This window comes from Pecten maximus, chromosome 6 (genome assembly GCF_902652985.1).
Source record: "Pecten maximus chromosome 6, xPecMax1.1, whole genome shotgun sequence".
NCBI lineage: Eukaryota > Metazoa > Mollusca > Bivalvia > Pectinida > Pectinidae > Pecten > Pecten maximus.
In genome coordinates, this window is record NC_047020.1 from 14,793,977 (window position 1) to 14,819,168 (window position 25,192).

Consider the following 25,192-nt stretch of genomic DNA (forward strand, 5'->3'; position numbering starts at 1 on the left):
GTGTAGAGAGATATTATAGGAGACACAATAAAATAGTCCGTGTAGAGAGATCTTATAGGAGACACAATAAAATAGTCGGCGTAGAGAGATCTAGTAGTTATACGAAACACAATAAAATAGTCCATGTAGAGAGATATTATAGGAGACACAATAAAATAGTCCGTGTAGACAGATCTTATAGGATCGAGACACAATAAAATAGTCCGTGTAGAGAGATCTTATAGGAGACACAATAAAATAGTCCATGTAGAGAGATCTTATAGGAGACACAATAAAATAGTCTGTGTAGAGAGATCTTATAGGAAACACAATAAAATAGTCCATGTAGAGAGATATTATAGAAGACACAATAAAATAGTCTGTGTAGAGAGATATTATAGGAGACACAATAAAATAGTCCATGTAGATAGATATTATAGGAGACATAATAAAATAGTCTGTGTAGAGAGATATTATAGGAGACACAATAAAATAGTCTGTGTAGAGAGATCTTAGAGGAGACACAATAAAATAGTCGGCGTAGAGAGATCTTATACAAAACACAATAAAATAGTCAATGTAGAGAGATATTATAGGAGACACAATAAAATAGTCTGTGTAGAGAGATCTTATAGGAGACACAATAAAATAGTCCATGTAGACAGATCTTATAGGATCGAGACACAATAAAATAGTCGGCGTAGAGAGATCTTATAGGAGACACAATAAAATAGTCCATGTAGAGAGATCTTATAGGAGACACAATAAAATAGTCTGTGTAGAGAGATATTATAGGAGACACAATAAAATAGTCCGTGTAGAGAGATATTATAGGAGACATAATAAAATAGTCTGTGTAGAGAGATCTTATAGGAGACACAATAAAATAGTCCGTGTAGACAGATCTTATAGGAGACACAATAAAATAGTCCGTGTAGAGAAATCTTATAGGAGACACAATAAAATAGTCCGTGTAGACAGATCTTATAGGATCGAGACACAATAAAATAGTCTGTGTAGAGAGATCTTAATTATAGGATCGAGACACAATAAAATAGTCTGTGTAGAGAGATATTATAGGAGACACAATAAAATAGTCCATGTAGAGAGATCTTATAGGAGACACAATAAAATAGTCTGTGTAGAGAGATCTTATAGGAGACACAATAAAATAGTCTGTGTAGAGAGATCTTATAGGAGACACAATAAAATAGTCCGTGTAGAGAGATCTTATAGGAGACACAATAAAATAGTCCATGTAGAGAGATCTTATAGGAGACACAATAAAATAGTCTGTGTAGAGAGATCTTATAGGAGACAATAAAATAGTCCGTGTAGAGAGATCTTATAGGAGACAATAAAATAGTCCGTGTAGACAGATCTTATAGCTCATTAAGACAGTTCATTCAGAGAAAGGTTACATGACACACATAAAAATAGTCATTGAATATTAGAGATCTTGTAGGTGACACAAAAAACAGTAAATGTCGATAGATGTTAGGAGGACACAAATAATAGTAAATGATGATAAATGTTAGGGGGATACATAATATAGTCAATGTTGATAGATCTTATGGGGGATATACATAAAATAGCCAATGTTGATAGATCTTATTGGGACACATTATAATAGAGATTTTATAGGGGATACATCAGAGTAGTCAATATTGAGAAATTTTATGGGAGACACTAAAATAGTCAATGTTGATAGTTACTAAAATAATCAATGTGGAAAGATCTTATAGATCTAGAGAACACTAAAATATTCCATGTGAACAGAGTCTGATATGAGAACAGTTGATCAAAGCTATGTACTGATTTCTTTTACAAAATCTACATTTATCACTATTAGTAAAAAGGATGGCTAAAGAACGCTTTTATTAACTACCATAAAAGCTGGTTAGCAACAGGCTACGATTCTGAGAGAGATATGCACATCAATATCAATAGGCGATAAACTGATAACCCGACACTGTCACCAGGGGGAGTTTTCTGCAATGAAGAGATGCACACAGATTGTAGTGCATTGTAATGTATCCATAGCAACAGCAGACTTGAAGATGTGATTATCAAACACACAGAGATTTCCATATACTTTCCTGTCACCAAGTCACAGAAGCAACAGGTGAATTGTTCTAAGGGAAACAACTCTTACTTTTGCACTTAATTTCCAAGCAGGCATCCAAATTATGTCAAAGTGTCAATGTACCACTAGTTTTTTTTATTTATTACATATGCACAAGATGAGTATGGTGAAAAATAATATGTATAGTATTGCTTTTAACATTGTCGGACACTGTCATCCTCGTGTAACATTGTGAAAGCTTGTACATCTGAGATTATTTCACTGTGCGTTTTTTTTTTTTTATCTGCATGCCATATCAATGAGGGTGTAATCTGCATCAGTCAGAGAAATGAAGATGCTGAGTGATATATATGAACTCACAGTGTTCTAATGATGACCTATATAAAGTGACCTTGACCTTGGAACTTTGTAATCAAAATTCATCTATGGTATAATAATCCATGGCCTTTTTTGCAGTCACAGTCGATGGAGAAATAGCAATGTAACTAAAGTGAAAATACATACTAGCATTTAACAACAACTTAGGTATTCACCTATAGCTACCTGTTCACTGTATGACATAGTTAGATTTACACAGGTATTTCCTCTAAAATGTGTTCATATGTTATTTTTAACCTTCATCAACAACCACCATAATCTGATCAGCTTCAGTGGCAGAGTTTGATGTTACATTATATATAGGATACCATGGTTCATACAGATTTTTCATACCAAAATTCAGAGCACTTTTCAAGCACTTTTCTCAATTTTCCAGGAGCAAAAGATGTAAGGAATTAAAGTAATATTTCTATCTTTAACATGATTAAAGTAACAAAGAATATCACGATAAACATTCTATTACTAATTATCTTCACAAACTGTTGCTAATTAAATTTTAAGTGTCCCAGAATCAGTTTATAGTTTTCAACAAAAAAAGGCAGGATTATGTTTCGATCTCTTTTCTCATGGTTAATATTCAATTGTTAAGTAATTATAAAACAGAGACATATTTAAAGTAAGAAAGTATAAATTGCAGTACTTTTCCAGCACTGATCCAAAATTTTAACACTTATCCAGCACTAACCCCAAATTCCAGCACTAACCCCAAATTCCAGCACTAACCCCAAATTCCAGCACTGACCCCAAATTCCAACACTGACCCCAAATTCAAACACTGACCCCAAATTCAAACACTGACCCCAAATTCAAACACTGACGCCCAATTCAAATACTGACCCCCAAATTCCAGCACTAACCCCAAATTCCAGCACTAACGTTCCCCAAATTCCAACACTGACCCCCAAATTCCAGAACTAACCCCAAATTCCAGCATTGACCCTAAATTCTAACACTGACCCCAAATTCTAAACACTTTTCATCGTGTGTACTAACCATGGATGCCATTGTTTTTAACCCTTTAAGCCCTGATGATGCATTAATGCATCACGGAAGTAGATTTTTTTCTGCCTTTTTTTGAAGTGATGATACAGCGATTTAAATAATCATAACTGATTCTTACGTGAATGAGATAATGTTTGGCAATAAATAATGAAATTGACAATATGTAACACAACTTTAAATGTCTAAATTTACATATAACATCATACTTGTTTTAAACTTCTTCTCTCAAGAACTTTCGGTCGGACGGGAGTGAGTAAACAACTGATTCCCAAAAAAATATATTACTAATCTAGTTTTTTATCCTGTGTATACAAATAAAGCTGGGATTGTTCAGCTTTCACAAACCATACATAAGTACAAAACAGTTGCATATATACTAAATAGAGAACTATATATAGAATCAGAAGGGACTCCTGGATTTCAGAATGGGACTCACAGCTTAGAAACTTAAGTCCCTGGGACTCTGAAAAATAAAATTCAAGGACAGAATATGCACCACAAAGTCACCTTTTGTCCAAATGACGGCGCCAAATTGAACTACCTGAGCCTTCATGAAGGAGTAACAAATCGAATATTATCAAAGTAGCATGCCTTTTACTTACTTATCTTCTCCGAGGACAACACCGAACATAACATGCTCCACACGAACTTGTTTAGGATCGTACCAGCCTGCCATCACTCCAGCGTCATAGATAGACTGGAGATGTAGGTTCTATAACAAAATGTATAACATTACACAATATTTTATCGATGAGAAAATTCATCATTTCTATCTCATACTCACGAGTTAATATATAACTTAACACAATCTTTTATTAATGAGTGAATTCAACATTTCTATCTCATACCCACAAGTCAATATAATTAACTGAACACAATCTTTTATTAATGAGTGAATTCAACATTTCTATCTCATACCCACAAGTCAATATAACTGCATGAACACAATCTTTTATTAATGAGTAAATTCAACAATTCTATCTGATACTCACAAGTTGATATAACTTTACACCATCTTTTATTAATGAGTAAATTCAACAGTTCTATCTCATACCCATGAGTTGATATAACACTTACTGTTTGTGATGGTGCTATAATGTATACACCTTTGCCAATCAATAATTTACAAATATACACATTATATGCACCTAAACCAAACACTAATATAAAAGTGTTATTTGTACCCCTTTAAATCCTATCACTAATATCAGGGTGCTACAAGATACATCCATACATATATGTACACTATAGGATAAACTGAATTATATTTCTCTCATATCTCGCCATGTTGGATAGAGTTGGCCCATGTAAGATAGCTATGTAAGATAAATCTATCTTACATAGCATTTCACGCGCGCGGAGTAATCTGCGTTCAAGGGGGACAACTGTCACAACGTCGTCTGCTTGTGTTTACATCCGACAATATCGCCGGTGTTGGTTTTGAAACGTTGGACTTAACTATAAAAATACATACATTCTTAGATAAATATATATCATATCAGCAGTAAATCATAGGGCTACACGGTTAAACGATTAGACATTTCATCTGAGCGAACATATAACTCTGTTACTGTAGACTAGGCTTACAGGCCTGTTGTAACAGTTACAGTACAGTACAGACTTGCCAACCTGACAGATTTGTCATTTGTCATTAAAAACATGTAAACACACACAATCGCCTGGCAATGACAGGAAGTAAAACAAGAGGCCCATGGGCCTTAACGGTCACCTGAGATTTGAAATATTTCAGTTAATTAAATTGACCATTTTTGGCCCTGCCCATAAGCCCCTAGGGGTCAGTCAGGGCCAACATGTGCATATTATCAAACTTTCATCCCAAGCTGATAATGTTAACCAAATTAGAATGAATTCCAATAGAAATCAAACAAATCATTCAAAAACATGATTTCCTTATATAAACTATAGTAAAATGTAAAAAAACATGATTTCCCTATATAAACTATAGTAAAATTTTAGCCCCGCCCATTAGCCCCTAGGGGTCAGTCAGGGCCAACATGTGCATGCCATCAAACTGTCATCCCATGCTGACAATGTTTACCAAATTAGAATGAATTCCAATACAAATCAAACAAATAAAAGTCAAAAATGTGATTTCCCTATATAAACTATAGTAAAGTTTACCCCCTCCTCAGGGGCAAACGTGAGACCCCTGGGTCATGAAATTTAGAATTTTGGTAAAGCACCTTAAGACCCTTCCATCTATGAAGAGTGTTTGATTCCACCATTTCTGAGAGTAGAGAAGAAGATTTTTGAAGTTTTAGTCAATTTGACCCGTTTTAGCCCCGCCCCTCAGGCCCCTGGGGGGTGGGGACCATATAATTTACAATTTTGGTTGACCTTTAGCCATAGAAGCTTCCTGCCAAATTACATGGAATTTGGTTTAGGGGTTTTGGAGAAGAAGTCGAAAATGTAAATTGTTTACGGACGCACGACGCACGACGCACGACGACGGACAAAAGGGGATTAGAATAGGTCACTTGAGACTTTGTCTCAGGTGACCTAATAAAAGCCATACATAAACAAGAGGCCCAATGGGCCTGTATCGCTCACCTGGCTCTACAGCAACTTTGAAGTTGATGAGGTCATTTCTAAAGATACTATGTTGATTACCTCTTTATTCAAATAGCATTGTAAGCTAGTTTTATTCATATTAAACATTTTCTAGTCCTTCATTCCAGCATTCTATTGGCCTAATATCAGGTCTTGGAGGCTCTTGGCTATCGCAAATTTCACCCGTGACCTTGAATGTAGGTCAAGGTCATTTATTTGAACAAAATTGGTAGCCCTTCACCCCAGCATGCTACAGGCCCAATATCAAGTCCCTGGGCCTAGTGGTTATTGAGAAGAAGTCGTTTGAAGATTATAGCCTATTTGACCCATGTGACCTTGAATGAAGGTCAAGGTCATTTATTTGAACAAACTTTGTAGCCCTTCAACCCAGCAAGCTACAGGCCCAATATCAAGTCCCTGGGCCTCTTGGTTATTGAGAAGAAGTCGTTTGAAGATTATAGCCTATTTGACCCATGTGACCTTCAATGAAGGTGAAGGTCATTTATTTGAACAAACTTTGTAGCCCTTCACACCAGCAAGCTACAGGCCCAATATCAAGTCCCTGGGCCTCATGGTTATTGAGAAGAAGTCGTTTGAAGATTATAGCCTATTTGACCCATGTGACCTTCAATGAAGGTGAAGGTCATTTATTTGAACAAACTTTGTAGCCCTTCACAACAGCAAACAACAGGCCCAATATCAAGTCCCTGGGCCTCATGGTTATTGAGAAGAAGTCGTTTGAAGATTATAGCCTATTTGATCCATGTGACCTTGAATGAAGGTCAAGGTCATTTATTTGAACAAACTTTGTAGCCCTTCACCCCAGCATGCTACAGGCCCAATATCAAGTCCCTGGGCCTCTTGGTTATTGAGAAGAAGTTGTTTGAAGATTATAGCCTATTTGATCCATGTGACCTTGAATGAAGGTCAAGGTCATTTATTTGAACAAACTTTGCAGCCCTTCACCCCAGCATGCTACATGCTCAATATCAAGTCCCTGAGCCTCTTGGTTATTGAGAAGAAGTCATTTGAAGATTATAGCGTATTTGACCCATGTGACCTTGAATGAAGGTCAAGGTCATTTATTTGAACAAACTTTGTAGCCCTTCACCCCAGCATGCTACAGGCCCAATATCAAGTCCCTGGGCCTCTTGGTTATTGAGAAGAAGTTGTTTGAAGATTATAGCCTATTTGATCCATGTGACCTTGAATGAAGGTCAAGGCCATTTATTTGAACAAACTTTGTAGCCCTTCACCCCAGCATGCTACAGGCCCAATATTAAGTCCCTGGGCCTCTTGGTTATTGAGAAGAAGTTGTTTAAATGAAAAAGTTGACGCCGGACGGCTGGCCGGACAGACGGACGGACGGACGACGGACGCCGCACCATGGCATAAGCTCACTTGCCCTTCGGGCAGGTGAGCTAAAAAATATAAAAAAGAAAATGTCAAACATCACAACCTATGAAATGGTTCCGTTTGCGTCAGCAGGGGGGGGGGGGGGGGGGGGGGCTGGAATTTGTTTACTCTACTGTACTGTCAGTAACTGTTGGGCCTACTCAGTAACCTGTGTATTTGAAAGTTGGGAATTGGCTCTTAAATGAACGAACATTCGGTAAAAATGACACCCCTCGATGTTCATATAAAAATAGTTATTTTAATTGTAACTCAGAGTCTATATTTGTGTAGAGTAACCATGAAAACTAACTGTCATCCTTGCCTTTCAATATGATCATCGTTATCGACTGACCTACCTTCGTCATTCCATCAAGACAACCGGTTAAACACATATAATCCTATGTCACAGAAAAGATCGAATACTCGTGTAGCAGGCCGGGTTTTAATTGTAGATACTGTACATAGTTGTATGGTCGCCTTCTAGCTTCCGGCTAGGGGGAATTTCCCTTTAGCTCAGTCGGTAGAGCGGCGGACCAGTAAGCCGAGGGTCGCGGGTTCGATCCCGGCTGGCTGCACACTACTACTCCTTGAACTTTTACATTGGTGCCGTGACCAATTTAAGACTAGACTTACCGAAATACGTTGCGCCACGCAGGGTCTCAGTGTCTGACCAGTTCCGTGGTCCAAACTTCAGCCAGCACTGGCGAGAACCCCGCGAAACTGAATATATAGCTCAGTCGGCTTGGCGGCCATGCTGGGAAGTAGGAACTAGCGCCACCTAGTGTTGGTGACGTGGGGTTTTCCCCTAGTTATATTTGGTAACAGGGTACGTGTAGCTTAGCCGGTTCGGGTAGTTGGCTACGTATATACGCATGTAGCACGGGAAAATACAGACTGGGGGTGGGGCTACTGGGCTATATATTCAGTTTCGCGGGGTTCTCGCCAGTGCTGGCTGAAGTTTGGACCACGGAACTGGTCAGACACTGAGACCCTGCGTGGCGCAACGTATTTCGGTAAGTCTAGTCTTAAATTGTTATTCGGCCTGGGTCGCTAAAATTATGTTTCGGAGTTAGGTTATATTTATCAGCAGTATCTGCTGATTCCCGGCTGAAGTTTAGATAGGAACTGACCGAGAATCACCTGATACGGCATTTAGTTAGTCTCTTCTAAATTACCGTCGTCTACACTTCAATATATACTATGTCTCCGTCGTCTATGTCCAGTTATGTCCCTTTGTCCGTCGTCTATAGGCATATTAGGGAAACACTTGTAGCCTTAGTCGGGGGGGTTTTGTTCCATATATGAGTGTAGTATGCGAGTTGTTTGAGATTGTATTTGTAGGCCTTGTATTGTTTCCTGTCATGTAAATAAATATATGTGAATATATCTGCTCGTTTATTGTCTTTGGCAATCACTGGGAGACACGAATGTACTAGTTTTTTCATATTTTCTACTAATTCTGAAATTTTCACCAATTTTACCAAAAAAGATCTAATTTAACCCAACCCAGTCCATTTTTTCAGCATCGTATCTAATTATGAATTTTCATGGCTAATTTTCGACGGTCAAAGCTAGTTCTGTGAATCATATCCAATTTAACATGACCACCGTCTAATTCTATCGAGCTATCTAGAAATCATGAACTTTACACTATTTATTTCATGACTATCTAAAAGTTTCCCCGACAGTCTAGAAATGTCCGACAGGATCTATTTTGTTCTCCACTGACGCTAATTCTGCTCCTCGAATCTAGTATTGACGGAGCAATCCAGTTTTCGTGAAAATCGCCTAATATTAAACGTCATGACGAATATTGCGAGATTCGCCTCGGGCGGTTCTGTCACGCGGCAATACCAGCACTGCCAGCCGTAGACTACTTTACCTGGACAGCAGCCATCCGTGACCATCGAGTCCCGCGGCTAGCCTCGACTTGGGAGCGCTCAGCCGTGAAGCGGTCCTACCATAATCACCTATACGGTGTCGGTACCAACTCGAATTAAGTGTTCAAGCTATAAATATGCGATACATACACGATAAGATACATACATTATGTATATCACATGATGTATATCTATATTTCTGATATCACATACGATACATTCACTTTTTTTGCAGATTGTTCCAGTTAAATTTTCATTAAATGTGCTGCATGTACATCAATATCATAAGACACCTGAAAAAATAAAAGTATTACATTCACAATACGACTATTACATATTTATTGTCATTCAATTGAGGCAAATTTTGTATCAATAAACGATTAAGTTGCGTACTTACCGTACGTTTAAATCTGTTTTTACCCCAGAATCATATATATATACTGTTGTAAATTTTAAGCATAGGCAAACGTTAGCCAAGTTCCGTTGTGGTAATTTGAAATTGAAAATAGAGACAGGCCGGTATTCTCGTCCTCCCTTAGCATTACATGAGAGGAAATGTATTTTATGTCAGTCAGGATAAGTAGAAGACGAGCGCCATTTTTTAATTGACTGTGAGTTTTATTCAGATATTAGGCGAATTTTATTTAGTGAAGCAAGCAATTATTGTCCAAACTTTTTAGAATTAAACCCATATGAACAATTTCATTATCTTATGACAAGTGATGATCTTCAGCCTATTTTAGCTTCTTCACTCTATCTGATGTATCGCAGAAGATCCTGTTTTACCTATATTTAACAGAACTTTTTACTATATTGTGTCTCATAAGTCTGGATGTGAATATAATTTTAATGCAACTTGTAAAGTTTTTATGACTTCTACTGTATTTTATATATCTGTAATATTGACACGTGACACGTTAATAAAATATTTTGTATTGTATTGTATTAATAAAAGAAAGAATATTGTATCGAAAACCTCTTGTCATCCACTTCACAAGGACACCTGGACAGTTGTTGATTACAAGGCCTGGGGCATTTCTAAATTGAACCTGCTGGTTGGCTTCCTACCTTAGGCGAGAGCACAGGTAAATCCCCGCCCCCTTTTTGGGATGAACTATAAGCTGGTTCTGTATTTAACAAGACAAGTATATTAGTCCTACAATATAAGACTTCGAAGGTACAAACGTTATCTTTTACGTTTATTGTCGGGTATCAACATTTTTGTTATTTGCCGAACCTCTAAGTACATCTTCTTTGGAACAGATGCCTGCATCAGAGACCTATATATCCACTATATACGTCCCTGGTTAAATATAGAGGAATATTGTAATTAGCAATGGGTTACACTATCCGAGCTCTAATATATACAAGCTTACTAATAAGAAAATTTGAAACTGTATGTATCACATCGATGAGATTAGAGACTTGTGATATACAAGTCTCTGATGAGATATAGAAAAACAACTAAACTATAAATCCTATATAGTGTCTCCGATATTCTATAGATGTTTCTTACTGAATATTGAACTGTTTTTTATTATCCATACATTTATAATGACGCCGAGGGTATAATTTGTATGCATTTCATGTAACATGTTGAAACCGACTTCTCTGTGCATATTTTGTTGTGTATAGTGTGACCAGTATAGTCATTATGAATCAAACATGAAATAGAAGATTTGTAAAAAAAAAAAAAAAAGATGTGTTGAACTATCATGTCTTACGTTTGACATAAAGAAAACAACTGTGTTATATAATAAAATCTTTCAATTCAATTCAATTCATTTATTACTTTAAACCTTACGGTTTATCAGTAGTATTATCAGCAAAGCGTCGTCGTTCCAAGCCGATGTTTTTAATTCAATTTGTGAAACACCTGATAATAATAATATGTTTATAATATGTACTTATGGGCCGTATGGCCTAAAGTCAATAAAGAATTTGAAATTTGATAAAACGTTTCGTGTTATTAAAGATATTCTTTCCTTATATATGATCAGTGATAATCCTATATAGCTTTATGGATTCGTACGTGCTAACTTCGGAATAACATATATTGATATCAGAGAATTTGAAATTGTGTTTTACAGCACGTTCTAGATATCGCCTGAATTAGCTGTTTTTGTTTTCACTCTTATCAGTTTCTATGTTTGCAATATGACTACACTATTGTATACTCCACACACCACTCATTCATTCGATATTACCGCTCAGAAATGTCATAACATCTGTATCGTCATTACATTGTATATTGATGCTGTCTATCTTTCGTTAAATTGCATTTTAAAAATAGTGAAGATAAAGAATTGTATTCTGTCATTTTCAGCATGCTTATAAGTCGTAAGGATTGAATTGAATAAACATTTTAAACAAAAAAAGACCGGTCTATAATCCTTTAATTGATTCGATCGCTGTATAGAAAACCAAGGTACCGTTACAAAAACTAAATTGTACGGGTTAATGCCGGGGGCTAAGATCTCGCAGCGGTTGCTATGACTACTCTGTGTGTCAAGCGACCGCGATCTACTACCTGTTCACCCGTCGACACGGGTGACCAACTCAGACTTTTTATCTATGTGATGAGAAAAACGTCCGGATTACTGCTGGAATTTTACTTAACTAACATTTCGTTTCCGATATGGAGCTCCGGATTCGGAATCAGAACTTCCGGACTTGTGAGTACAAATATAACGTTACGGAAATTCGTTCCCCGACATTTCCGTCGGGATTGTGAGTTTTACGGACTATCGGCGTCCAGATTTAGCGGGTCAGCTGTATTGGTATATATAACAGAAATACAAACACAAAGTGGAGTACGGGTTAGATATATACATGTACATATTATGTACAATTTGGATCTCATGGGATTCGAAAATAACCTACACATATTTATACATATGATCCCCCCCCCCCCCCCCCCCCCCCCTACACAGAACAATAGAATATTTTCACTAAATACATATACACATACAAAAATGTACATGCACAATTATATTGATATTATCAAAAACACGTTCATCTTTATAATACCGTCAGATATGTCATATGTCTCCGATACCGTGAATCAAACGTTTGTATTCAAACTTGTGATGTACAGTGGACCCTCGATAATCCGAACACCTTCGTTCCCAGTCCAAACCGTCCGGATTACGAGTTTTCCGGACTGCCGAATTTCGTCTACCAGGTCAAAAAAATTGTCGTGTAAGAGTTATCTCCCTTGATTACATACAATCCGGGACGTTTCATAAACACGTCTAATTGTCAGACTTTTTAACAATAAATATACTTATGTTTCTGATATGATTTTTGATTTCTTTTGTAGAAAGTAAAAAATAAACTTTGTTTTTAAAAGAACATGTAAAGTGAAAGTTGTTTTATTTATAGCGGGCATATGTGTCCTACAAACACCACACATGTGTCACGTCCCGGAGGTTCACAAACAAGTAGAAATTACAAACGTTAAATACCTTAAATAAAAGACCCGGATTTTACAACTTACCATCAGTCCATGTTTTTTTTATGATTTTTACGTACCAGAAACCCCAAGCTATGTATCTAAAAGTACGCTACACCAGCGAGAACTACCGAAGAAGTCCGATAATTATTGAACCCGTATTAACTTAACAATGTGACGCTTAATTAAGTATCATACGACTATTGACTAATTTGTGTGTAATCAACCCAGTTCTTGTGATCACTGCTTAATACGTAAATGTGTATGTAATTAATAACGTGCATCTTTCAATGAGTCGTCGTTTCACGTAACGGTGTTACAAAGCCGATATCCGTGTTTACCCAATACAAGTGTTCATGATGTTAATTACCGATCATAAATTTATTACATGTATTTGAGATTGATTAATTATGGTATCACGTACTGTATGTTTGTGCGTAAATTCTTGCTAATTACGAAATAGCAATATGTGTTCCTATAAAAGTTGCCGTCTGTAAAATAACTATAATAGATATTGTACGTCAAGTTCATAAAAGCAAGACCAGGTTATACTATAAAATCCTTTAATACTGTAAAGTTTAAAAAGGTCGTAGAGAAAAAGTAATGTACCGTTATAAAAACAAAAGTTACACTTTGTAACACAGGTAAACACCCGGGGCTATGACCTGGCAGCGGTCACTATGACTACGCACAGTGTCAAGCAATAGTCTGTGTACAGCTGTCGACACGTGTGACTTGCTCCGACATTTTTTCTCCTCGTGGTGAAAAAATCGTCCGGATTATTGCGGGAAATTTACTAATGAAAAGTACGTTCCGTTCCCAAAATGGGCTTCCAGAATAGGAATCCGAATTTCCTGACTGGTGAGTACAAATAACGTTACGGAAATCCGTTCCCGTGCATTTCCGTCCGGACTGCGAGTTTTCCGGACTATCGGCGTCCGGATTATCGCGGGTCCACTGTACACTGAATGGTCAACAAATGATAAACGTTCTGCCTGATGAGAGTCGCCGAGCGATGTGTGCGACATCATAGGGATTCCATTAGTTCTGTTTCTAAATAATAAGACAATTTAGGCAAACTTGCTATAGAAATGCAAGATATTTAAATATGTTTTCTTACATATTCCTTGTTGGAATCATGTATAAAGTAAAAATGTAATTTACCTAAATATACAAGCAAATATAGGTGTTTTTTTTTTAAAAACATATTTTTATTGCTTCAAATGTAGGCATGAGGATTGGGCAGAAGTTATACAACTTATTAAAGCCCCCTCCTCCAAACATTTTTACAACAATGTGACACAAACAATGGACATTTACATTAATTTTACGATTGACAAATTAGAAAGGAAGACTAAAGAGAGAAAGTGAAAGGAATACAGATAATTATACAAAAATGAATTTATGTCTAAAAAAATTTTTGATTTACACACAATAACATAATATCTGCCTAGAACAAACTAACTACGTTTGCACGCTCCTTCATCTTATCATTGTCCTTTCATGCTCATTCCTTAATCGTTCCCCTTTTGATAATCAAGCTCCTGCTAAGTAATATAATATAGGTTTACAACAGGGACATAAACCCTCAGTAATTGCATGTATGACATATAGATATTAGACCTCTCATTTTATGAATACTTGGGTTAATACAGTAATACTGTGGGATGCATTTTGAACGAATAATTTTCATTTCAATATGTTAAAGTGTACCCTGAATGAAAAATTACATTTTAATATGTTATTGGTATTGATTAATAAACAAGAATGCAGAAAACCGCATCAAAATCGGCCGACCCATTTCCGAGTAATTGTGATTTTTCTCGAAAACACACCTGAAGCCCAAAGCCGAAACCAGGGACATATAACTTTCTTTTTAAACGGTGCCATATATAACATGTAGCATCTCACTAATTTTCTCTCATAACGAGCCATACACAACATGTAACATCTTACTAATTTTCTATTATAACGGGCCAAATACAGCGTGTATCATCTTACCTATTTTCTATTATAACAGGTCGTATATAACATTTATATTAAAATATTTTATTCATATTTTTTTTATTTTAACGGGTCGTTGTAACATGTATGACATTTGAATAACCGGCCGTTTATAATGACTTACATCATATAGCCTTTATTATGGGGGCATGACAGGCTTGTTACATACACATGTACCAGTATTGATTTCGGTTATAATACTTCTAGTAACACAAGTTTAAAATGCAATTCATTCAAGATGTGAAATAAATGCTGATCATTTTGGGGTTTTTTTATTAGCCAAAACAGAAATTATACCGTTATTTGTGATTTTTGGGTAATTGTCCGCAATTGATAAAACGTGTCCATGAAAGCTCAGTAACTCCCAGACAAGATTCATAGAGTAAATTTCAACATCATGGGTACATATATGAATGAGGTAATTTAGGTTAATTATTCTATAGACAAACGTTTGAGATATGATTTTTTATTCGTTTGTATAGAAAACGAAACTCACTGAATTCCAAAAATAATGTGTTTGATTTCAACAAAATGTATTCCCTATAGTATAAACGCAATCCTTAATAAAATTCAAGCTCAATTTATGTACAAACAACCTGTAAAACCATGTTTTCGGAACTCCTTTGAAGTGCACAGAAACCAAACGCGTGAACTCACGGCGTGTGCTGATTAGAACACCAGAAATCACGGACACCTGTGGTGCAGTGCCAGGTGTGATGAGCTTGTGGACCGTAATTTCACACCTGGTAATTGTTTAGCTGTATACTAACCAATTCAAACTTGAGAATTCGTAATTCTCCGAACATGTTTATACATCTTTTAAAAGTCCTTTTTTAAGTGAAGATATGACTTGCGACACGAATTGAAAGCAAAACCACCAGGGTCTCGATCACTTCATAATAATGACACAATTACAAAAATAAAAGCAAAAAAATACATAAAATTTGGAGGGAAAAAAAATCATACACGAAAATCATTACGAGTTTATAAATTTTAGTATTAATTATGATTAGTCACGATGAAATAAATTGTTTGTGTTTTATCATTAAAAACGGAGCTAAAATAATGGTTTTAATAAGTACCTATGCTTTATACCTGTACAGAAAGTATCAATTATATTATAATTGTTGCGAATCACTTTTATATAATTTCACTGACAACGATCGTATATAAATTATGTCTTTCTCAAGCATTTAATCGTCCTTGATCCCTGAGACCATGACATGTAAAATAAGGGATAAAATCTGTATATGTAGAAGTTTGTTGTAGACTTTAACACTGGTATTCATACGGGAGAGAGATTTAGTATATTGTAGATCATGATGATTATAATATATTACTTTCTAAATTAAGTGTCCTTCATGACTAAAGCGGGTTTTGCATAGAATATAACGCTTGAATTTACTGTACGTGTGTTCGTCTTTTCTCACAAACCAGAGTATCCAGAACTGTTGTATTGTTGGTATGTTTATTTGAATATTAATTTGCGAATGAAATGGCACATTATTTTAGTTTAATTTGTTGATGCTGTGTTGCTTTCTTTGGTAACGAGTAAGAAATGGTAAACACATAACTAATATACATTTATTGGTGATTGACCGATTATTACACCAGTCTGTGTAAACCAAGCGGTCATTTTCAGAGTCAATTTCACTATGTTATTATTTTTTTTTTAACTCAAACTTATATTGTTGGATTCCGACTTCTCGTCGGCAATATTCGCCAAATTCAACAACCTCAAATCTCATGTCCAGATCGTATTCGAACATATTTGTACTGATACTGTTCACACTGTCCTCTATGCTACTGGCCACCATACCAGTCACTCTGTTCAACCTGTGACGTCATAGACTGAAGAGTTCCAAATCAGCGTGACTGACCGATACGCTGATTAGCAGTCGATCGACAGGTGCAAATCGCGTACTTCGATGTGCGATATCTCGGCACTCGGCCAACCGATTTTGATGCGGTTTTCGACATTCTTCTTTGGTGGTTACAAAGAATAACACATTTGATTATCGTTTTTCGTTCAGGGTACACTTTAACATAAATAGATGAAGGAACTCGTCTCCAATACTTTCATTGCAAAAATCTCCTTTATATATATATTATACCACCTTCCTGTCATTATACGAATTTTTAAATTAGACGTATGAAATTTAGTTATATGTAGTGTATTTATTTCCGATAATATTGTTAATTGTGGAAGAACGAATCGTCTGTATCATTTGAGTCGGTACCGACATCGTAAGTATAGGTGATTATGGTAGGACCGCTTCACGGCTGAGCGCTCCCAAGTCGAGGCTAGCCGCGGGACTCGATGGTCACGGATGGCTGCTGTCCAGGTAAAGTAGTCTACGGCTGGCAGTGCTGGTATTGCCGCGCGACAGAACCGCCCGAGGCGAATCTCGCAATATTCGTCATGACGTTTAATATTAGGCGATTTTCACGAAAACTGGATTGCTCCGTCAATACTAGATTCGAGGAGCAGAATTAGCGTCAGTGGAGAACAAAATAGATCCTGTCGGACATTTCTAGACTGTCGGGGAAACTTTTAGATAGTCATGAAATAAATAGTGTAAAGTTCATGATTTCTAGATAGCTCGATAGAATTAGACGGTGGTCATGTTAAATTGGATATGATTCACAGAACTAGCTTTGACCGTCGAAAATTAGCCATGAAAATTCATAATTAGATACGTTGCTGAAAAAATGGACTGGGTTGGGTTAAATTAGATCTTTTATGGTAAAATTGGTGAAAATTTCAGAATTAGTAGAAAATATGAAAAAACTAGTACATTCGTGTCTCCCAGTGAATGTCATGATGCATACCGGGGTGTATATACATGTAGTTACACAGACACACGGAACCCAGTCGTAGGACCTGAGAAACATCCACTATACGAAAACTGTTACACTCGTATAGAGTCACTGTTGGCTGGTTCACACACGAAGTTGCCAAAATCACGGTGAATTCAAAATTACCAGCCACGAAACATCGCCGCGTCATGGCGATCGTGATCGACATCACTCTCAATATCATTGAACTATGAATGGAATTCCAATGACACTCGTGACGTCATGCAGTGACGTAGTATTTTATAAAAAAAATTTGACTTGACATTTAAAAGTTAAGTGTGTTCTGTGAAATGATTAAATATGTCGAGGTGCAAATCAAATTATATGTAAAGTTGGAAAACTCATTTCAGCGTTGTTGATAGAACTTCTTTTTCTCGGATGTTGACAATTTGATAACGGCCACGTAAAAGTCTGTCAAGTTACGGTAATTTTTATCAGCGAATTGTTCATTCGTTCATCACTTAACCACAAAAGGAATGAAATTTGTGTGCAAACTTTGTTTGCCAAAATCGGGTATGATCGTTTAGAATATTACAAGTATTTTTAGTAAAAACGTCAAATAAAGAAATTTAAAAAATGAAGAAAATGGATGGCTGAGGGCCACTTTCGCCAGACACTTTCGCCAGACACTTTCGCCAGAAATTCGGTAATGGTATGAGAGAAAAAGACTCTGTCATTATGTGTGTATGTAGGATAGGGATATTCCACCCTCGGGATCACAAAATGTGGTAAAACCCTCGGCAAGCCTCGGGTTTCACCACATTTTGTGACCCCTCGGGTGGAATATCCCTATCCTACATATACACATATGAAAGAGTCTTATAATCGACACCATGTAATGAGAAGACTTGTACCTGTCCAGCATCCACAACATAGAGGAGCCAGTCACCCTTCTCCACCTTGAGGCGTTGTTTGATGGCGGTAAGGTCAGACGTAGCGTAGGTAAATCCGCCGTCAGACTTGACGACCGTTAGAGGTGCAGCAGCCCCGGGTATATACATAACCTTCCGTCCATCTTCTAGGACCAGATGGCCTGAAAGTGAGGAATAGCATAGAGTGTTTAGTATACTGATCACACCAGTATAATTAGATATTAGCATTGAGTGTTTAGTATACTGATCACACCAGTATAATTAGATATTAGCATTGAGTGTTTAGTATACTGATAACACCAGTATAATTAGATATTAGCATTGAGTGTTTATAGCTAGTATACTGATCACACCAGTATAATTAGATATTAGCATTCAGTGTTTAGTATACTGATCACACCAGTATAATTATAGAGATATTAGCATTGAGTGTTTATAGTATACTGATAACACCAGTATAATTAGATATTAGCATTGAGTGTTTAGTATACTGATCACATCAGTAGAATTAGATATTAGCATTGAGTGTTTAGTATACTGATCACACTAGTAGAATTAAATATCAACATTGAGTGTTTAGTATACTGATAACACCAGTATAATTAGATATTAGCATTGAGTGTTTAGTATACTGATCACACTAGTAGAATTAAATATCAACATTGAGTGTTTAGTATACTGATCACACTAGTAGAATTAAATATCAACATTGAGTGTTTAGTATACTGATAACACCAGTAGAATTAAATATCAACATTGAGTGTTTAGTATACTGATCACACTAGTAGAATTAAATATCAACATTGAGTGTTTAGTATACTGATAACACTAGTAGAATTAAATATCAACATTGAGTGTTTAGTATACTGATAACACCAGTAGAATTAAATATCAACATTGAGTGTTTAGTATACTGATCACATCAGTAGAATTAGATATTAGCATTGAGTGTTTAGTATGCTGATCACATCATGATCAGTAGAATTAGATATTAGCATTGAGTGTTTAGCATACTGATCACACCAGTATAATTATAGAGATATTAGCATTGAGTGTTTATAGTATACTGATCACACCAGTATAATTAGACACAGAGCAACCCGCTTATTTGCATACCCCTTTTTCCACGACAAAATATGCAAATAACCGGAGTATTCGTATAGGCGGAGTTGGGTTTTTGCCCCTCTTATACATTTTGTAGATCGTCAGGTCGGTACTCAAAATGGGCGCTTTATGATTGTTTACGTTATTTGCATTAAAAATATATTTTAAAAAAAACAACATTATTTAAAATATAAGAGTAAATAGGAAATACATGGGTTGTTATTCTTTGTAAATGTACAAATTTTTGCATACACTTCATCGTTTACTACTTGTCACTCCGAGTCTCTGGGTCCGATACTATTGGTCATACGCGCGTGGGTTGGCACTACGATGTACAATGTCATCGTTTCAATTAACATTCATTTTCGTCTCGAGATGCGTTGTGTTCCTGCTATGAGTATATTAGTTGTTTGATCATAGATGATGAACTGCTGAAGCAATAGACTGTCTTAAATGACCGTGACATGTTATTGTCGTTTGGGTTTGTTTTGGAAAATGGCGCACACACACAAAGAGTTGTCGTTCATTACACATATGCCCCCACAATGCAATGCGCCTAATAAACAATCATGCCGATCGCAACCTGCCTCAGCGAGTGTTTAAGTGCACAGAACACAGGTTTGGATCGATGCTATAATAAATAAACAAATCTCATCAAAAGATGAGGCATATAAATATTTTATTCAGTAATTCTTCTGCACATTGCTACTGATATGGTCTGAATAATAACTTAATGTCGATATCGATGCATCGAACGTAACCTGTAATGACAAAGTGTGAACCAATGATAAGATAACGTTGTACATCGTGTCAAATCAATATGTAAGTTAAAACACATTTCATAAAACTTTTATTACGGGAAAATCACAAAAATACCCTAAAATCAATTGAAATTTTTCAATTTTTTTGAATTTTTATATGCATATAAGCGGGAGTCGGTGTTTTAGTCGATGCAAATACACGGGATTAAAATACAAAGATAAAGAAGGAAAAAATCGGGACCTGAGAATTTTATGAAAATAAGCGGGATATTCAAATAACCGATATGCAAATAAGTGGGCTCCTCTGTATTAGCATTGAGTGTTTATAGTATACTGATCACACTAGTAGAATTAAATATCAACATTGAGTGTTTAGTATACTGATAACACCAGTATAATTAGATATTAGCATTGAGTGTTTAGTATACTGATCACACTAGTAGAATTAAATATCAACATTGAGTGTTTAGTATACTGATCACACTAGTAGAATTAAATATCAACATTGAGTGTTTAGTATACTGATAACACCAGTAGAATTAAATATCAACATTGAGTGTTTAGTATACTGATCACACTAGTAGAATTAAATATCAACATTGAGTGTTTAGTATACTGATAACACTAGTAGAATTAAATATCAACATTGAGTGTTTAGTATACTGATAACACTAGTAGAATTAAATATCAACATTGAGTGTTTAGTATACTGATAACACCAGTAGAATTAAATATCAACATTGAGTGTTTAGTATACTGATCACATCAGTAGAATTAGATATTAGCATTGAGTGTTTAGTATGCTGATCACATCATGATCAGTAGAATTAGATATTAGCATTGAGTGTTTAGCATACTGATCACACCAGTATAATTATAGAGATATTAGCATTGAGTGTTTATAGTATACTGATCACACCAGTATAATTAGACACAGAGCAACCCGCTTATTTGCATACCCCTTTTTCCACGACAAAATATGCAAATAACCGGAGTATTCGTATAGGCGGAGTTGGGTTTTTGCCCCTCTTATACATTTTGTAGATCGTCAGGTCGGTACTCAAAATGGGCGCTTTATGATTGTTTACGTTATTTGCATTAAAAATATATTTTAAAAAAAACAACATTATTTAAAATATAAGAGTAAATAGGAAATACATGGGTTGTTATTCTTTGTAAATGTACAAATTTTTGCATACACTTCATCGTTTACTACTTGTCACTCCGAGTCTCTGGGTCCGATACTATTGGTCATACGCGCGTGGGTTGGCACTACGATGTACAATGTCATCGTTTCAATTAACATTCATTTTCGTCTCGAGATGCGTTGTGTTCCTGCTATGAGTATATTAGTTGTTTGATCATAGATGATGAACTGCTGAAGCAATAGACTGTCTTAAATGACCGTGACATGTTATTGTCGTTTGGGTTTGTTTTGGAAAATGGCGCACACACACAAAGAGTTGTCGTTCATTACACATATGCCCCCACAATGCAATGCGCCTAATAAACAATCATGCCGATCGCAACCTGCCTCAGCGAGTGTTTAAGTGCACAGAACACAGGTTTGGATCGATGCTATAATAAATAAACAAATCTCATCAAAAGATGAGGCATATAAATATTTCATTCAGTAATTCTTCTGCACATTGCTACTGATATGGTCTGAATTATAACTTAATGTCGATATCGATGCATCGAACGTAACCTGTAATGACGAAGTGGGAACCAATGATAAGATAACGTTGTACATCATGTCAAATCAATATGTAAGTTAAAACACATTTCATAAAACTTTTATTACGGGAAAATCACAAAAATACCCTAAAATCAATTGAAATTTTTCAATTTTTTTGAATTTTTATATGCATATAAGCGGGAGTCGGTGTTTTAGTCGATGCAAATACACGGGATTAAAATACAAAGATAAAGAAGGAAAAAATCGGGACCTGAGAATTTTATGAAAATAAGCGGGATATTCAAATAACCGATATGCAAATAAGTGGGCTCCTCTGTATTAGCATTGAGTGTTTATAGTATACTGATCACACCAGTATAATTAGATATTAGCATTGAGTGTTTAGTATACTGATAACACCAGTATAATTAGATATTAGCATGGAGTGTTTAGTATACTGATAACACCAGTATAATTAGATATTAGCATGGAGTGTTTAGTATACTGATAACACCAGTATAATTAGATATTAGCATGGAGTGTTTAGTATACTGATAACACCAGTATAATTAGATATTAGCATTGAGTGTTTATAGCTAGTATACTGATCACACCAGTATAATTAGATATTAGCATTCAGTGTTTAGTATACTGATCACACCAGTATAATTATAGAGATATTAGCATTGAGTGTTTATAGTATACTGATAACACCAGTATAATTAGATATTAGCATTGAGTGTTTAGTATACTGATCACATCAGTAGAATTAGATATTAGCATTGAGTGTTTAGTATACTGATCACACTAGTAGAATTAAATATCAACATTGAGTGTTTAGTATACTGATAACACCAGTATAATTAGATATTAGCATTGAGTGTTTAGTATACTGATCACACTAGTAGAATTAAATATCAACATTGAGTGTTTAGTATACTGATCACACTAGTAGAATTAAATATCAACATTGAGTGTTTAGTATACTGATAACACCGGTTGTTATTCTTTGTAAATGTACAAATTTTTGCATACACTTCATCGTTTACTACTTGTCACTCCGAGTCTCTGGGTCCGATACTATTGGTCATACGCGCGTGGGTTGGCACTACGATGTACAATGTCATCGTTTCAATTAACATTCATTTTCGTCTCGAGATGCGTTGTGTTCCTGCTATGAGTATATTAGTTGTTTGATCATAGATGATGAACTGCTGAAGCAATAGACTGTCTTAAATGACCGTGACATGTTATTGTCGTTTGGGTTTGTTTTGGAAAATGGCGCACACACACAAAGAGTTGTCGTTCATTACACATATGCCCCCACAATGCAATGCGCCTAATAACAATCATGCCGATCGCAACCTGCCTCAGCGAGTGTTTAAGTGCACAGAACACAGGTTTGGATCGATGCTATAATAAATAAACAAATCTCATCAAAAGATGAGGCATATAAATATTTTATTCAGTAATTCTTCTGCACATTGCTACTGATATGGTCTGAATAATAACTTAATGTCGATATCGATGCATCGAACGTAACCTGTAATGACAAAGTGTGAACCAATGATAAGATAACGTTGTACATCGTGTCAAATCAATATGTAAGTTAAAACACATTTCATAAAACTTTTATTATGGGAAAATCACAAAAATACCCTAAAATCAATTGAAATTTTCAATTTTTTTGAATTTTTATATGCATATAAGCGGGAGTCGGTGTTTTAGTCGATGCAAATACACGGGATTAAAATACAAAGATAAAGAAGGAAAAAATCGGGACCTGAGAATTTTATGAAAATAAGCGGGATATTCAAATAACCGATATGCAAATAAGTGGGCTCCTCTGTATTAGCATTGAGTGTTTATAGTATACTGATCACACCAGTATAATTAGATATTAGCATTGAGTGTTTAGTATACTGATAACACCAGTATAATTAGATATTAGCATGGAGTGTTTAGTATACTGATAACACCAGTATAATTAGATATTAGCATGGAGTGTTTAGTATACTGATAACACCAGTATAATTAGATATTAGCATGGAGTGTTTAGTATACTGATAACACCAGTATAATTAGATATTAGCATTGAGTGTTTATAGCTAGTATACTGATCACACCAGTATAATTAGATATTAGCATTCAGTGTTTAGTATACTGATCACACCAGTATAATTATAGAGATATTAGCATTGAGTGTTTATAGTATACTGATAACACCAGTATAATTAGATATTAGCATTGAGTGTTTAGTATACTGATCACATCAGTAGAATTAGATATTAGCATTGAGTGTTTAGTATACTGATCACACTAGTAGAATTAAATATCAACATTGAGTGTTTAGTATACTGATAACACCAGTATAATTAGATATTAGCATTGAGTGTTTAGTATACTGATCACACTAGTAGAATTAAATATCAACATTGAGTGTTTAGTATACTGATCACACTAGTAGAATTAAATATCAACATTGAGTGTTTAGTATACTGATAACACCAGTAGAATTAAATATCAACATTGAGTGTTTAGTATACTGATCACACTAGTAGAATTAAATATCAACATTGAGTGTTTAGTATACTGATAACACTAGTAGAATTAAATATCAACATTGAGTGTTTAGTATACTGATAACACCAGTAGAATTAAATATCAACATTGAGTGTTTAGTATACTGATCACATCAGTAGAATTAGATATTAGCATTGAGTGTTTAGTATGCTGATCACATCATGATCAGTAGAATTAGATATTAGCATTGAGTGTTTAGCATACTGATCACACCAGTATAATTATAGAGATATTAGCATTGAGTGTTTATAGTATACTGATCACACCAGTATAATTAGACACAGAGCAACCCGCTTATTTGCATACCCCTTTTTCCACGACAAAATATGCAAATAACCGGAGTATTCGTATAGGCGGAGTTGGGTTTTTGCCCCTCTTATACATTTTGTAGATCGTCAGGTCGGTACTCAAAATGGGCGCTTTATGATTGTTTACGTTATTTGCATTAAAAATATATTTTAAAAAAAACAACATTATTTAAAATATAAGAGTAAATAGGAAATACATGGGTTGTTATTCTTTGTAAATGTACAAATTTTTGCATACACTTCATCGTTTACTACTTGTCACTCCGAGTCTCTGGGTC

At 35.5% G+C, this 25,192-nt stretch overlaps 1 protein-coding gene across 1 annotated transcript in view; it reads right to left on the reverse strand.

Moving 5' to 3' along the window:
• LOC117329058 (arginine--tRNA ligase, cytoplasmic-like) overlaps window positions 1-25,192 on the reverse strand; it is a 162,592-nt gene that overhangs the window by 126,600 nt on the left and 10,800 nt on the right. The window contains exons 9-10 of the mRNA XM_033886756.1: window positions 18,463-18,641; window positions 4,048-4,157 (exon numbers count right to left, since the gene is read on the reverse strand). Of these exons, the coding sequence (XP_033742647.1) occupies window positions 4,048-4,157; window positions 18,463-18,641 (289 nt within the window). The remainder of the gene's footprint in view (window positions 1-4,047; window positions 4,158-18,462; window positions 18,642-25,192) is intronic.